The sequence below is a fragment of the Chaetomium fimeti genome, assembly GCF_033439085.1.
Source record: "Chaetomium fimeti strain CBS 168.71 chromosome Unknown B0H64scaffold_11, whole genome shotgun sequence".
Taxonomy (NCBI): Eukaryota; Fungi; Ascomycota; class Sordariomycetes; order Sordariales; family Chaetomiaceae; genus Chaetomium; species Chaetomium fimeti.
In genome coordinates, this window is record NW_026944339.1 from 178790 (window position 1) to 194339 (window position 15550).

The following is a 15550-nucleotide window of genomic DNA, read 5'->3' on the forward strand; positions in this document are numbered from 1 at the left end:
GGTTATCCAAGATGGAACTTCTGATTATGGGCCCAAGAGAGCGAGGAACGGTAAAGAATATTACCGCTGCCGTTGGTTATTGCCTGTTCAACTGTCCATGAAACTCCATCATCCCCGCCGACGACCTCTGCAGCGCTTCCATCAGCTGCAACAACCTCTCCACCAAATTCGGCCTAGGCAAGCCCTCATAATTATCCCTCAATATCCCAATCACCACCCCCAACACCCCCTCCGGCTCACCCAGCGACACCTCCCCTCCCCCCCTGTGACTTCCATCCGCCGTCCCCATCCCCAACCCCGCCAGACCCGGCGCACCCACCCCGAAATGCGTAAACCTCTGCAGCGCCAAATCATCCTCCCCATCCAACCACACCGCATCCGGCCCGGGCCCAACCACAGCAACCACCTCCCTCCCCCCCTCCTCCTCACCCGTCGGCACCGGGACCATCCCCCTCCCCCGCCCCCTCCCCGCCGCCGCCCCCGCCAGCAGCGCATACACCCACAACACCAAACTCGCCTGGTACATCACCACAGCCGCCGGACCCAATAACATCCCCCTGCCAACCCCCCTCGCAAACCGCAACACCTGCCCCGCATGACAGATCGCGCGCCGCGCCGCTTCCGTGCCCGCCCACTCCAGCACGGCGGCATACGCGCCGCGCGCCTGCTCGGGCCCTTCGATGCCGGCGAAGATTTGTATGTCTTCGAAGGGGGCGTGCAGGTGGAGCAGGATGAGCTCTAGGCGCATGCGTACTTCGCGCGCGGCGGTTTGGATCCCATGGTGTGGTGGTGGGGGTGGGTGGGGGAGCGGGGGGGTGTCGGGGGTGGCGAGGCTGAGGCGGAAGTGTTCGAGGAGTTTGAGCAGTTCCTCGCGGCGGGAGGTTAGCAGGAAGGTGTTCCAGCGGCGGGGCTTGGTGGGGGATGAGGCGCTGGTGGGGTTGGTGGCGGTGTTGTTGTTGTTGGAGCGTTGGAGGGAGGTGAGTTGGATGCATTCCCATGCGAGGGACCAGGCGCAGGCCAGGAAGGCTTCGTTGGCGATGGGCAGGTCGAGGATGGGGTGGGCGTGGTGGAACTGGGATTGGGATTTGAAGGCGCCCGGGTCGTCGAGGTAGTCGGCTATGGAGGGCGGTTGGTGTGCCAGTGGCGGGTGTTGGGTGAGGAGGGCGGTCCATTGGTGTGAGGATGGTGCTGCCCAGAGTGAGGGCGCACAGGGGAGGGGCAGGGAGAGCTCGGCGTAGGAGACGAGCGGGTTCACCATGAGGTACATGGACGAGTTGAGGTCATGCTGCACGAAGCGGAAGGCGGTGCGCTTGAAGGATTCTTGATGGATCCAGGTTCGCCAGGCTGTCTCCTCTGACGCGGTGGGGTCGTTGGTGTCGAGGATGACGGGTGGGTAGCTGGACTTTTTGAACCGACCGCCCCGTCGGACCATGGTCAGGGGCGACTGGAGGAAACTCTCGGTGATCTCTACCTTGCGGCTATGGCCGCTCCACAAGGCGATTTCCAAGTTGATTAGAAAGGCCTGGGTTAGCTCTAGGTTCCGCACCATTGTGTTGTCGGCTTCCCAGTGAAAGGGGATCGCCGTGCGGAGACATTCTTGCATGGCGTAACCCAACTTCGTCAGAGTCGAGTCCGAAGTCAGGACGGCACCGGCAGCCGCCATGGCAATGAGGAGCTCCGGCTTCTTCTCATTGGGGTTGAAGCTGGCTGCATGGATGAAGGAATCCGCCCTCGCATGGGGAGAAGTCAGGTAGAACTGGATCAGGGTGTCGAGCAACTCGACGCTTGGGAACGAAGCCACTGCCTTGTGCAAGTTCTCGGGACGTATCGACTTGATAACAATGGTCAAGATGTTATCACGCGCGGCGGACCCAAGGCGGACCGGAGTAACACGCCGGGAAAATGCGATTTGCGACTCTGGCGACGGGTGGTCGCGGGCATCCGAAGGCAGCGAGAGGTTGTGCTCCTCGGCCGCTCCATGGTCCTTGGGATTTGGTCGGAACCGCCAGTGATGGTTCCGGAATGCTTCGGAAGCACTGGTTGCAGGATGAGGCACGCTCGACATGCCCATCGAGGGAGCCATGTGCGAGGGTTCGGGGAGTGGAGGACCACCAAGCTCGAACGGGATGGTGGTGTTGTAGGTATCAAGGAAGCGGAGGTCTAAGTCATCCAAATCGATACCCGGGAACGGTTGCTCAACCCCCATGCCAAGATTGCCTGCGGACCACAGCCCTGGGAGAAAGTTCCACTCCGCAAAGGTAGGGGTGCAACAGCCTGTTGGGAGCTCAGGGTGGGGATCCATAAAATCGTCGACTAGGATAGTGAGAACTAAGGTTCGAATGGGGCACAGGAGTAAGTGGAAGGTGGAGGACGAGGCATACCGAAGGGTTGTTGAACGACCGGGCCCATGGAAGGACCAGGACCGGTTCCCTGGTAGGAATTCTGCGGGGGCACACCCCGTTGCAGCGGCGTAGAGGGCCCCATAAGAGGTTGCGTGGGGAACCGTTGCGGTACATCCCCAGCATCGGTGTAGTTGGCGTTGAGCGGCATTGCGTCTGTCATCTGCGCCTCGAGACTCGATGGCATCGGCGACGGGCTCGGCTCTTGCTCACTCGCCTGTGAACCCAGGGGGGATGCCGGCGTCAACAGGTCGTCGCTCTTGTAAACACACTCGAGACCCTTTTCGGCGCACCGTCTACACGGTTTTGCCTCGGTGCATCGGACATGGTTTGCGGCACAGGCACGGCAGGCTTGCGACACGCGGCCGGGGACATCGTCGGCGGCACCGCGGCTCAGGTTGTTGACTTTTGCGCTCCGTACATCGTGCGCAGCAACATGTCGTTTGAGAAGATCTCTGAATTACGGGCGTATAGTCAGCAATCACGGACGCCAAGGGCCATCGTCGGCATCTGGGGTAGGGCTGGGCCTGAAGCTGGGCGGAGCTGGGCCCGGATGAATAGTGGAAAGCGGCCTACGTCCGTGAGAATGATTTGCCGCAAATGGAACAGCGGTGCGGTTTAAAGTTGGTATCTAGCCGGGAATAGACTTGTCAGATCTCCGAACACGCCCAGTCACATCGGTGTTCCTTACGAGAGCGAACGTGACGGGCAAGATGATCCAAGCGGTTGTAGTGTCGTTTGCAGGATCCGCACTGGAAAAGTCCCTGGTCGTTTGCACGTGCATTGGTCGAGCTCCCCGCAACTTCGATGGTGCTCATCGTGAGCGTCTGTCTTTGGTGCTGTGGTGGGCCGAGTGGGCTGTGTAAGGCGCAGGTGGAGGGAACCGGGACGGGAGGGGGAGCAAGTGGTGACACCAGACGTCGTGGAAAGACCAAAAGACGCGGAACAGGAGAGGGAAGAGATGTGGATCATGTGGCCTTCGGCTCCGTGTCCCCCACATGTCCCGATCGGCGGCGATCGATCAGGGGTTAGGGGTGGTCTTGCGCGGACAGTCTCCCAAACACCCAGAAAAGGCAAGCAACGACTGTACTGAGATGTTTAGGGATAGAGTCAGCCTTTTCCAGGTTGCGTATTGTCGAATTGGACCGAAAGAGTCCACTTCTTAACGCTGGAGCTGATCGGTCCCTCCGACTCAGGGGCCTCACCTACTTATTGTCATTTGGTGTATTATCCAGTACCACCAACGAACAAACTTGATTCGAAGCACTGCACATAACCAGTTCTCAGAAGCCCCTAGCTCAATATGGGTCAGTGTTGCAATGATTACCGAAACTTGAGGCTTTGAACTAAAGTTTCAATTGATAGCACCTCTCACCCCTGTCTACTTCTTCTCCCATGGCTCGACCATGATGCTTGGCGAGGAGTCCGAGTCCGCCACATACTGGAAGAAGGCGGGTGATGAAGCCCTCGCCAATAACATCAAGGGTGTGATCATGATGGTAGGTCGTTCTAGCTTTCCCATTTCAACTTGACTAAGCCGCATTTAGGGAGCACACTGGGACGCCCCAGGCGACGAGGTCCACGTCGCCACGAATCCCACCCCCAGCAAGTCGCCCGTAGCCTACGTGCACCCCAGCAAGTACGTGGACTACAAGCTCAACCCGGATCTCCCAACAGCAGAGCGCTGCATCGGGCTCCTGAAGAAAGCCGGATTCGCCGCCTCGGGGGACGCCACCTTCGACTGGATCCACGACACCTACCTGATCCTGATCCGCATGTTCCCGGCGGGCTGCCCGCCGACGACGCTCATCTCGGCCAACGAGCGCTACGACCCGCACTTCCACATGAAGCTGGGGGCCACGCTGCGGCCGCTGCGCAAGGAGAACTACCTGATCATCGGGTCGGGGGGCGCCGTGCACAACCTCTACCGCAACCACTGGATGCCGATGCTGCGGTTCTCGGACAACTTTGCGCAGGAGCGGCCGCCGGAGTCGTGGGCGCTCGAGTTCCGCCAGGCGGTGGAGGACGTGATCAGGAACAACACCGGCCCCAGGCTGAGGAGGGCCATGACGCGGCTGATGAAGCATCCGCTCTACCGCGACGCTCACGGCACGGATGACCACTTCATGGCTGCCATGTTTGTGGCTGGCGCGGCAGGGGATGAGGAAGATGAGGGGGTTCAGGGGGAGTTGGCGGCCGAGACGTGGGAATTGACGAATATGTGTAACAGTCAGTTTGTTTGGGGGAGGTGGCCCAAGGGTTCGGTGTTGGCGGCGGCGTCGTAATTTGGAGGGTTTTTGTGTAGCAATAAGATGAAAGCTGTATCCGGTGAGGCAGTACTCGGCCCCGACTCTGAACATCCATTGTCAAGGAAAGACGTTGAGAGAGAATGAGACCTCATGGCGCGGGTCTTACTCAACTAATACCTACACAGGTACATACCGAACATACCTAAGCTAGGTGTACCTTACCTTGTAGCTTATTCTTATCCACACTCACCTGCCTACTTATACATAATCCAGGACGCGGCATATGGACTTCATCCCTTTTGTCATTGGAAGTGACGCGCGAAGTCGAAGATTCCCGTCTTTCCCCAATTACGATATTGACCAATGACATTGTATCGGGATATCAAAGGAAACTCTTTTGTGGCGGACAAGGGGGGGCGGTAAAGTGATTAAGAGGTGATTGTTTGTTTAATGTGACAAAGTGCTTGGTGGGTATGTATTTGAGTGTTGCTGCGCTGCTGTAGCAACTGGGCTGGTTAAGCAGCCGAATGCCAGTGTTGAGAGCGTGGGCATCGGGGCGACATAGGAAATTTGTTTGTATTTTTGTATTTAATTATGTAGGTACAGAGGTAATTAGGTATTCAATGAGAGCAAACATTCATATATATTCTCGACAGGTCAGCTCCACTCCAGCTCCATCCTGTTCTCCACACTCGAGACCAAACCTTCTATAACCTGAAAAGACCTCCATAGTCGTTGTTATACGGAATGGAAAGGACAACGATGAGCTCGACATGCGAATGGAATGGGTCGAATGAATGTGTGTAGGTGCAATTGATCGAAAACTGGCGAGAAATTGAAGGGAAGAAAGGTTGTTGATATCTCCGTATTAAAAATGGGCCATTTAGGAAAGGGTGTGCCGGTGAGGCAAGATGAGTGCATGCAGGCCCAAGAGCATGAGTCGGGGGTTGGCTTAGATAAGGGTGGGTTGTGGTGCCGGAGAATCGCTGCAACTACACACGGCTTCAGGAAATCCAAATGCCGCCCGAGCATGGAAACACTTCAGTTCCGCCTTTTGCAGTTCTGGCCAGCAGCAAAGGCTGCCTCAAAAGTCGCGATGGTGTTGGCTGCTTTGGCTTCGTAGACCGGTTCGCGGGACGTGGGGTGCGCGGGGAGCCCTTGGGTCGAGTTTGACACACGATCGTAGATCGTGGCGTCGTCGAATGCGGATTGTTCGAGGAAATATTGCAGAGTTGTTGATGAGTCGCTTGTAGAGATATCAACCATTGTTGTTAGTAAAAGGGTAGGTAAACGAGAGATAGAGACGAGAGGTGAATAGTTGGGGAGGATTTGTGCAACGGGGACTGAGACCGGCTCACGGTTTTCTAGAGGCACTGGCGCCGACGCCAGAGGAAATGCCAGACATGGTATTCGTCCAATAAACAGGTGCAACTGCCCAACAGCACGCGGTAAAGACCCCGAGAGGTGGATCTTGAAGGAAAAGGAAAAGGAAGGCTGATGTCGAGAGGTTTGTTACGGAGCCAGAGAAGACATACCTAACAACATGCTTGAGTGCTCGGGGCTTATATTGATCTTTATATCAATCAGTTGAACCTTCCCAATCCGCACCTACTGTCCAGTGGCCATTGTGCCTACCTCAAGCAGGTACCCAGGTAGTCGTTCGCGGAACCGTTCCTGGGAGGCAGACACGCACATTTTCTGCCAGCTTCCCGCGGTTGGGCACCAACCATCACAAGATCAAGAAGTATCGCCACATCCAATGCAAGGGAAGAACTTCAATCGCCGACTCTTGTGTGCATCGAAACGCGAGCAAAGAATTAAGTTGACCGCGTGTTGTGGTGGTTCGGGGGATTGCCCGCCTGGTTCGCCGTCTGATTGGCCGTTTTGTATGGAGGTACTGGTAACAATTCCTCGACCGTCATCCGTCCCCACAGTTCTTGCATTCTGCATGCAGGCGGGCATGCATGTTGTGGAGATCGCCTGGCCTGCTCGGTGCAACAGATAACCTTACTAAAGCCACAGGTGCTCTCGCGTTTAATGCCCAACCGGGCACTTTGGCATCCGCAATCGCGTCCAATGGGACGCTTCTCCAAGGCGGCACTCACCAATCACCGCGTTGCGCTGCGACCAGGTAGCCGGAGTGACATGCAACATGCACTGGTTTGGATAGTGGACTTCGTTTGCTCGGGGCTCTACACAGTATACTCCCCTAACACCCACATCCACCTTCCCTGATCACCCACACCCAATCCCCTGACACCCACACTCACCTTCCGTGCCACCCACACTCCCGTCACCTCCCCTCCACACCCACCTAAGACACCCACTCCCCTGACACCCACACTCACCTTCCCTGATCACCCACACCCAATCCCCTGACACCCACACTCGCCTTCCCTGATCACCCACACCCACCTCCCCTCCCGCCCCGCGCGCCTCCCACTCCCCCGAAAAAGGGAAAAAAAACAGTTGTTACCCAGCCAGTCACGAGCAACCTAGCCACTTCAGCTGCCGGTTCCGCCGAGTCAACCTCGAACGTCATCCAGCGCAGATCGCAGCCGGACTCAAGCCTCATTCGCACCCAGTTACCTCGAGCCCCGGCCAGACCGGATGGGGGACGGGGTCCTGCCAAACATTCCGTAAACACCGGATCCACATAGGTACATACCTTCGTACCTAGATCAATGAGCCAATGACAATCTCATGATTTGCCACCGACAGTGACAGTCTCGCAAGCCGAACCACCTAGCAGGCAACCAGAGCAAGTGCTGCGACGTTCACAACACGCTTGACACACAGCGCCGGCGACAAGCGCCCAGCTGTGGCTTTCATTGGAATCCATGGTAGTGGTGAGCCTTGAGCGGTGATGCTTGGTGCTGCGTATTTTCAGGGCTGTCTACTAGTACCTAGGTACCTATCCATCCTCCGACCCTCCACCGAAGTATCTTGTCTCACCTCTCGCTCCCCTGCTCCGCCGATACCGGCTGGAGCCTTGTCCGAAGCCAACGACGCAAGAGTAAGAATGGGGTATTTAAGATGCGAGAATGAACCCATCCTCACTCCAATCAGATCTCAAACAGTTTCGGTGTTCGTCAGAACGTCCACGTCCACTACTCCTTTCTCTGCGGAATGATAGGCAGCGTGACATAATTCTCGAACCGCGGCCCAAAATGGACGTGGTTGAACCCCTGAAACTTCTCGACCGACCTACGCCGTGTTAGCATTGTCCAAGCCAGGCTCCAACCCCCCCCCCCCCCCTCGCCCCTAGAAGGAAGAAACAAAAACTCACCTATCCACGGGATCATCATGCAAGAAAATCCCACTCCCCTGCGTATCCCCCGAGCTCACCTCCAGCACCACCCGCCCCCCCTTCTCCACCACCACATTCGTCGGCCACACCTCCACATCCACCGCGTACACCTCGCCCGGGATCACACTGAGCACATCCCGGCTCGTATAATCCCGATGCGGCAGCCACTCTCTATGCTTCGGGTGCTCGACATTCACCTTGCGCAGCGACGCCCGCAGCCACCCCTTGGTCAGCGGCACCGGGTCGCCCGCCGTGCCCGTGTAAAAGACCTCGGCGCCGTCGGGGCCTAGGTAGCGGAGGGTGATGAAGAGGTCGATGTCGGAGGGGATGGTGGGCGACGCGGGGTCGGGGGACATGGACACGGAGAGGTGCGCGACGATGTGCCCCGTGATTTCGGTTTCGGTGGGGAAGGGGGCGGTGGTGAATTGGAGGAGGTGGGGGTTCTGCATGGTGCCGAGGGCGCGGTAGGTTAGTTTGTTTTTGGGGATGGGGGTGGTTGGGTTGTTGTCGAGGGCGAGGTCGGGGGTGAGGTGGTAGCGGGTGTATTGTGTGCGGGCGATGGGCCATTCGCTTTCTTCGCGGCGTTCGTAGACCTTTTCTTTCTCGGCGTTGTTGAACCCGACGTTGCCCTTGCGGAGGACTAGGCTGACGGGGGGGACTTTGCCGGGTTGTGACCAGCCTACGCGGTCGTCGCCTTTGAGGAAGGCGTCGAGGAAGCTGCGCTGGACTTCGACTTCCTCGTCGTAGTAGAAGGGTAGGTCGTGACGGCCCGTGATCATGCGCAGGTACTTAAACTCGGAACCGGCATGGGTGAAGCCCTCGATGTTGCCCCTGAGATGGAGGAGGATGCCGCCCCAGTTGCCGACGGAGAGGAGCGGGACCTCGATGTCGCCCATGTCGTACTCCTTGGATGCGTAGTATGCTTCGTCACGGAAGAAGTGTTTCTGGTTGTCAATTGTTTGGTCTTGACGGTTGGCAGTCAGCTCTTCTTCGGGGAGATCACCTTCCATAGTGTCTGGGCTCGTGTTAGTGACATTTCACACTCTCAGGCCGTTGACAGAGGTGTGGCATACCCGGACCCCAGTTAGAAGCAGCCCGGCCGGGCCGTCCGTATTGGTTGGTGATGACTTGTCTGTTCCACCAGAACTTGATGAAAGCGTTGGACAGGATTCCACCGTGCCGGCACCGATCCCGGTAATAGTCCGACATGCCTTCCCACGGGACGATGGCCGCGAGACCCTTGGGCTTTCGGGCAGCCACCCGCCATTCTAGTTTGCGTCAGTTACTGTGACCTAAAGGGATGTCACGAGACCCAAAACAGGCGCTGTGAGGTGATACATACGGCTTCCAGCATAGTAGCTGATGCCCAAGAGGCCTACCTTGCCCGAGGACCACGGTTGCTCGGCCGCCCACTCGACGACATCAACAAATCCATCGGTAGTCCCCCGAGACATGGTGTCAAGAATGCCTGGGGACTGGCCAAGACCCAGCTCGTCTGCGCGAACGATGGCATAGCCATGCTCTGTCCAGAACCCGGGGTCGGGTGTCTCCCAGGCTGAGTGTGCGGACTTGTGACGAGGATTGACCTCCGAGTACTTTGGAATGAAACTAGAACCTAGGTTAACCGGTTGTCTCATTATGCCTGGGCGGCTTGGCTCACTCCTTGTAGTGAATGTCCTTTCCGTATGGCCCATACGTCACCAAGACCGGGACGGGAGTATCCGGCTTGGGCCGGTAGACGTTGCAGCGAACCACGCCACCGGACTTTAGGGGGACGGTGACATTCTGCTCAAAAACATAAGGAAAGTTACTGCTGTCAACAGTGTGGAGGTCTTGTAGCTTGTTCGGCATTGTGACCAATTCTAAGACTTTGTTTTAGATGTTGTGGTTGGATAGACTCGAATAGCGGAAAGTGAACCGGGCCGTTTTCGTCAGCACCAATTGAATCAAATATGCAGTGGCGGGCGTTCTTCCGGCATTCAGCGAGGTAGGAGGCGGGGTGTGAGCGTGTCGGTCAGTGGGAGGCAGGCGGGGCGGGAGGGCCACATCCCGGCCGGACCCATCGGACGTCCGAAACGCCGGCATTAACTCGGAAGAAGCCGGCTATGCAACCTCTAACGGGATGACATCTGACGAATGCCGATAGGAGGACGGTGTTGTTTTCCGGCGACGTGTTTGTATGTTGAGCATTGACGCTTTATGATTCGAGGTGCGCCGCTGCAGTAAAACACTCCATCATACCCCGAGCATCACGCGTTGAAGTTTGGAGTATAGGGTGGAATAAACCATGATTAGAATGGCGCGTCGCGTGTTGTATTCTATCCGTTAAGATCGACATCTGTCTTAAGGTCGGTGCGCAACAAGTCTGCCAATACACTCTCCAAACCCAACCCCTGACTGCTCCTCACCGGCGACGGCCGTCATTCTCACCACATCCCCATCATGCAAGAACCCCCTTTCAGTGCCGTCGTTCAGTTTGAATGGTTTTGAACCCCCCTCCGTAAGTTCCAACATGCATCCCCTGGCATCTTCCCCATCCCCGCTCACTGTGCCGGTCGCCATGATGTCTCCGGTCCTCAAGGCGGCTCCAGCACTGACAGCATGCGCGACCATCTGCCGCGATGACCAATACAAACTTTGCACCCAAGATGTGCCCGCCATCGTAGCTGTCTCGCCCGATAGGATCTCTACCTGCATCTGGATAGCGTACGTCCGAAGCTCCGGATCCTGGAGGTGCTTCGGGATATCAACCACAGGTTTCTGGCCCTCTGCCTTGAACGCCTCGAGGGCGTCGAGAGTCACGATCCAAGGTGAGATAGATGTGCCAAAGTTCTTGCCGTTGAAGGGGCCCAGTGGGGTCATCTCGAACCCCTGAATGTCTCGAGCTGTGTTCGAATACCGTGAGCATCAACTCGTGAGAGTATTTTCGGGAAGAAGACTTACCACTCCAGTCATTTAGAATGACAAACCCAAAAATATGCTCATCCGCATCGACCGCATTCAACCTGCGCCCCATAGCCAAGGGTTTACCGATGATGGCGGCAAACTCGAGCTCGTAGTCAACCGACTTCGAGGGACCGTACACCACCGGTTTTGGCTCGTTGGCCGTTGTTGGGGCGGATTTGTCGCGATACTGGCCCATCGGACGCTCGATGTCGGTTCCAGACACCACAACAGAACTGGCTCGCCCTTGGTATGCGATGGGGAAGTTGAAGAAAGCTGGCGGTGGACGGGCATCGTTGATTATGATGCGGCCGGCGTTCTTGCCGTGCTCTAGAGAGCAAGAGAAGTCTGATGTTGTTAGAGGAAGAGGTTGCGGGTCGTAAGACAGGGGTGTTCGTATGTACCTGCAAAATCGCCAACTGTGACAGGCATGTGCATCCGGACTTGCGTGACGTCTTCGAAACTGCCTGGCGGCAACTTGGACACGTCGATGGCTCCATTCTGGCAAGCAGATTGGATGACCCTGCGGACACTTTGATGAAGGGCCTTTGGGAGAGCCGCGAATTTGTTGAGGGTGTCATGGGCAAACACCTCGTGGGGTAATTCTTTGATCTCCCCGAGCAGGTTACTACTGGTGTGACAGTCATGAAGAAAGATAACTGAATTTCCCAGCCGGGTGACCGCTTGGAGCTTGGGATGAGCGTCTGATGATGCAATTCCAAACGGGATATTGCGGGCTGAAAAGTGATGAGCATAGTTAGGGGAAGTCATGGTTGGAAATGGGCTGAGGTGAGAATGTAGCACATGTGTTCTTTGTACACCCTTAATATTGATCTCCTGATGGTGTTTACGGCCTTGTATGATGTGTTTCCAGGCTGTTGCTAGTCACACGGGTCTTATGACCGGCGAGCTACCGGCCATCGGGACATGCCCGGTCCACATGAGCCCACTTCCCGGCGCGGTAGACGGTTGCCGAAGTCAACATAAACAAAGGTACTTAATCGCCTTTCTGAGTAGGTCCTAGCATAACTACAGCACACTTACCATTCGTCACGAAAGAAAGCCAAAAGCTACATACATTTATCTACATTCTCAATCAGCCTCGCAAACCCCAGTCCAAGATGGCCCTTCAAGGCAAGCTCTCCCACCCCAACCGCTTCATCACCACCCACAATGCGGAAGGCAAAGCGGTAATCGACGAGTCCATCCCGGCCCCGGCACCGTTCTACTCGCTCGGCGAGGGCGACGCTGCCTTCGCGCAATGCTACGTGACGTCGACCTTCCCCGTCGACATCGCCAACGACGCCGACACCACGGCCTACCGCAACTTCCTGGCCGACCCGCCCGGCCTGACCGTCAAGGGCGGCACCGTCCTGCGGTACGTCGACATGCCGCCGGGCGCGACGTCTCCCATGCACCGGACCGTCAGCATGGACTACGGCGTGGTGCTGGAGGGAGAGGTGGAGCTGGTGCTGGACTCGGGCGAGACGCGAGTCATGAAGCGCGGGGACGTGTCGGTCCAGCGGGCGACGATGCACGCGTGGAGGAACTGCAGTCAGACGGAGTGGGTGCGTATGCTGTATATTCTGCAGCCGGTGCAGCCGCTGGAGGTCGCGGGGGAACCGTTGAAGGAGGACTACGGGGGCATGAAGGGGGTTAAGGGCTCTGAGTAGACAACGGGACGGATTAGTCTAAGACGGGGTACGGCTGCAAGTTAAATAAAAGTCATAAAGAAATTCTACGCGATGATCAGCATGTTTACTTTTAATTACTGTTGATTAAGCGGCACATTGGAATGCAGGTACCGTACATTCGCTTGGGTAGCCGATGGGGAGAACACGTGGGATTTGAACCATCAATGCACGAAGCACACCTCCATATCCACATTGAATAACACGAGAACGGCTCAAGACTGAAAAGATATCAAAACCTATCATTATACCTTCATAGCTCCCCGCCTATGGCATACTTAAACACGCCATCGTTAAACCTGCCAAATGTACCCCTCCAGGCCTTCGCCGCGGTCTTTCAAGGTGGGTTAGAAATAGAACCAGCGAATAGCTAGCAGGCTGCTAAAATGGATGGTATGAACTCACAGCATAGATTAAAACGCCTGTAAACATAGTTCCAACAAATACCTGCTCGGCGGGGCTGGTATACACCCGGACTTCAGACTGATCTCGGTCTCTGTTGATCGGTCTGTACGGGGGAACTCGACGATGTGTTGTGTCCCAGTCCGGGGGGTTCCGCGAGATGACCTGATCTTCGGTCGGTAGTGCCGCTTGGTTGCTTTGGGCAGCCCGAGGGGAGCTCGACGAGTGGTGTAGCTCGTAGTCCCTCAGCACCGTTTGCCGTGTGCGGGTTTGAGTTTGCGTGGTTGTGGTCGACGACATTGTGGTCAGCGTGGCGGCGTCGAGGTGTGGGAGCAAAGCTAGGGTATCGCCGTCGAAGGTGCTTTTCTTGCAAGCGGGCATGATCACGACCCCCGGCTGGGCAAAACAATGCCCGAATGTGACGGAGTGGTTGTTGGGGCAGGGCCGGAGTGTGGGGGTGGAGCTTCGGGATGTGGAGGGTTGCTCACCGGGAGCATCAACCCCTGAATGATACGCTCTCGCGCGGCAACAGCTTTACGCCCGAGGTAGGACAAGACTTGGAAAGCTTTAATTTGGTGGGGAATAGAGCCTCCTAAACGTCATCTCCTTGAAGCAGCTCGATTACACCGTCTAAGCACCATGCCGAAGCCTTTCAGCAACATTCGGTCTGCCGCCATTGACGGCCGGGCACTGAATCCCATCTTTCGGAAAACGCAGCTGAAGCAACTGCACGACGTACTTCTGGAGAAGGCATCTGACATTCAGGATGCTATTACAGCCGACACGGGCTATGCCTTAGCCGAGGTGCAGATCGAGTACTGCCTCGCCATGCGGCTGCTAGCTGAAGCTTACACGGCCATCGACACCGGCCAATCCCTTCGGGATGAGTACGCAGTATCAAGAGGCCAGAATATGCCCCAGGCAAAAGAAGCCGTTGGCATTGTGGTCATCCATCCCGCCAAACATGCTTTCTTCTCCTGCCTCATGTCTGCGTTGGTCCCTGCGCTGGCAGCTGGGAACTGCGTGATCGTCCACGGGGAGCAATCCCTCTTGCGGACACCACGGCTGGTGCTGGATCTCATCACCAAAGCCCTGGACGACGACGTATTTGGGACAACCACTAGCCCTATCGGCGAATCCGACCTGGACCACCCTCACATTCGCGTCCTGCAGAACGGCAGCGAGAGCGCCCACCTTTCCCACCACCTCGTCTCGGAGCCCGAAGCACGGGTGGTAGCAGTTGTGGAGCGCGATGCCGACTTGGATGTTGCGGCACGTGAGCTGGTTCGGTCGCGGTTCGCGCTGCGCGGGAGGTCGCCATATGCGCCCGATTTGGTGCTGGTGAACGAATGGGTGAAGAAGGAGTTTCTTGAAGCTGTCGTGCGACATACCATTCGGTTCGTTTCTGATGGCGGCAAGAAGAGTCCTCCGAGGACCGCTTCCGGACAGAGCCTATCCGAGTTGGTAAGGACGGAAAAGGCGGTGAATGTTTTGTCGTGGAGTTCCGCTGGGGCGGTTGTGGAGGTTCAGGATAGGTGAGTTCTAAGAAGGGTGGATTTGTTGTCTGGTTACCTTGGAACTAACGAAATGGCAGGAAATCCCCGCTCCTGCGCCGTAAGGTCCAAGAAGGCTGCCTGCTCGTCCATGCGGTGACAAGCATAGACGACGCCATTGACTTCTCCAAGAGGTATGTCAACACCCAACGCCAAACCGAGAACAACATCGCTGACAGGCCACAAAGCAACGGCCGCCTCGGGGCAGCCTACGTCTTTACCAAACCTTCAGCAGCAAAGTACATCTGCCAGTTCCTCGACTCACCGATGTCATTCGTCAACCACGTTCCCACTACGCTCCTTTGTAAGTGTCACTCCTGGCCTCCCGTGGAAGCCCTTCTAATTCCTTGCAGTCCTTCCCATGGCACCATCCAACATTTCAGTCGATCCCCAAACGCATTTTCCCTACGACAAGGCGCTCTTTTGCCGACCCAAAGCCTGCGTCATTACTCCCATGGCCGAGGAGGGCGTATTAGCGCAGCTCCTCGAGCAAGCTTCGCCGCAGCAACTCAGCGCGTTGGCCCACCGGACACTCGCAAAACTGCCCCCAGTCAAGAGGGCCAGCCAGGGGATCACTCATATCGGGTTCTTCCAAACTGGGATACTTACGGGAGGGGTTTTACTGTTGTCCACGGTGCTTGGTGTCACTGGCGTGTGTTCATATTATGCTTTCGGGTTGGTTCGGAGCCGTGTATTCCAAGGTTGAGGTTAGTTACAGGTAATAAATAGCGGGTTATCATAGTGCGGTCGTGATAGCGTACATATATGTCGGGTTGTATTCCACGTGCCCTACCGGGTTACGAGCAGGTTATTGTCCCTACTCCCTAGTGCTAATCTTTTAAACGCAGAGATTAGAAGATGTCACAAAGTCTCATAAACACTGTGGCCTCAATACAGTGTATTTCATCTACCTGGTGTATCGCCATTGTAGCAGTAAATCTTTCCATATTTAACATACAACTCCGAAACCATTGGGACTCATCTCAAGACGGACTCTACCTAG

At 56.5% G+C, this 15550-nt stretch overlaps 8 protein-coding genes across 8 annotated transcripts; 3 read left to right on the top strand and 5 right to left on the bottom strand.

Annotated features, from left to right (window-relative positions):
- Positions 1 to 76: 76 nt before the first annotated feature.
- On the bottom strand, positions 77 to 3311 carry B0H64DRAFT_478725 (uncharacterized protein; the record flags this gene model as incomplete). Its single annotated transcript, XM_062808264.1, has 4 exons — positions 3091 to 3311; positions 2976 to 3030; positions 2382 to 2854; positions 77 to 2313 (listed from the first exon to the last, which is right to left on the bottom strand). The coding sequence occupies exons 1-4, from the start codon at positions 3215 to 3217 to the stop codon at positions 77 to 79; spliced, it is 2892 nt and encodes a 963-aa protein (XP_062654377.1). The 5' UTR covers positions 3218 to 3311.
- A 156-nt stretch (positions 3312 to 3467) lies between these two features.
- On the top strand, positions 3468 to 4904 carry B0H64DRAFT_367669 (Extradiol ring-cleavage dioxygenase, class III enzyme, subunit B). The gene is made up of 3 exons (XM_062801956.1): positions 3468 to 3706; positions 3765 to 3898; positions 3947 to 4904. The coding sequence occupies exons 1-3, from the start codon at positions 3703 to 3705 to the stop codon at positions 4682 to 4684; spliced, it is 876 nt and encodes a 291-aa protein (XP_062654378.1). The 5' UTR covers positions 3468 to 3702; the 3' UTR covers positions 4685 to 4904.
- Positions 4905 to 5194: 290 nt separating this feature from the next.
- On the bottom strand, positions 5195 to 6634 carry B0H64DRAFT_410840 (uncharacterized protein). The gene is made up of 3 exons (XM_062804812.1): positions 6284 to 6634; positions 6007 to 6209; positions 5195 to 5894 (listed from the first exon to the last, which is right to left on the bottom strand). Exons 1-3 carry the CDS (start codon positions 6341 to 6343, stop codon positions 5690 to 5692), a joined length of 468 nt encoding a protein of 155 aa, XP_062654379.1. The 5' UTR covers positions 6344 to 6634; the 3' UTR covers positions 5195 to 5689.
- Positions 6635 to 7533: 899 nt separating this feature from the next.
- Positions 7534 to 9987, bottom strand: B0H64DRAFT_48988 (Alpha/Beta hydrolase protein). Its single transcript, XM_062808314.1, has 5 exons — positions 9619 to 9987; positions 9301 to 9566; positions 9032 to 9226; positions 7938 to 8973; positions 7534 to 7855 (listed from the first exon to the last, which is right to left on the bottom strand). The coding sequence occupies exons 1-5, from the start codon at positions 9807 to 9809 to the stop codon at positions 7759 to 7761; spliced, it is 1785 nt and encodes a 594-aa protein (XP_062654380.1). The 5' UTR covers positions 9810 to 9987; the 3' UTR covers positions 7534 to 7758.
- Positions 9988 to 10301: 314 nt separating this feature from the next.
- B0H64DRAFT_451348 (uncharacterized protein) lies at positions 10302 to 11672 on the bottom strand (the record flags this gene model as incomplete). Its single annotated transcript, XM_062807158.1, has 3 exons — positions 10302 to 10843; positions 10902 to 11249; positions 11306 to 11672. 3 exons carry the CDS (start codon positions 11670 to 11672, stop codon positions 10302 to 10304), a joined length of 1257 nt encoding a protein of 418 aa, XP_062654381.1.
- Positions 11673 to 11963: 291 nt separating this feature from the next.
- On the top strand, positions 11964 to 12574 carry B0H64DRAFT_349613 (uncharacterized protein; the record flags this gene model as incomplete). Its single annotated transcript, XM_062801405.1, has 1 exon — positions 11964 to 12574. Exon 1 carries the CDS (start codon positions 12023 to 12025, stop codon positions 12572 to 12574), a length of 552 nt encoding a protein of 183 aa, XP_062654382.1. The 5' UTR covers positions 11964 to 12022.
- Positions 12575 to 12650: 76 nt separating this feature from the next.
- B0H64DRAFT_410846 (uncharacterized protein) lies at positions 12651 to 13438 on the bottom strand. The gene is made up of 2 exons (XM_062804813.1): positions 12998 to 13438; positions 12651 to 12926 (listed from the first exon to the last, which is right to left on the bottom strand). Exons 1-2 carry the CDS (start codon positions 13373 to 13375, stop codon positions 12846 to 12848), a joined length of 459 nt encoding a protein of 152 aa, XP_062654383.1. The 5' UTR covers positions 13376 to 13438; the 3' UTR covers positions 12651 to 12845.
- Positions 13439 to 13571: 133 nt separating this feature from the next.
- Positions 13572 to 15521, top strand: B0H64DRAFT_49008 (Aldehyde/histidinol dehydrogenase). Its single transcript, XM_062808315.1, has 4 exons — positions 13572 to 14529; positions 14589 to 14681; positions 14736 to 14851; positions 14901 to 15521. Exons 1-4 carry the CDS (start codon positions 13634 to 13636, stop codon positions 15251 to 15253), a joined length of 1458 nt encoding a protein of 485 aa, XP_062654384.1. The 5' UTR covers positions 13572 to 13633; the 3' UTR covers positions 15254 to 15521.
- Positions 15522 to 15550: the final 29 nt, after the last annotated feature.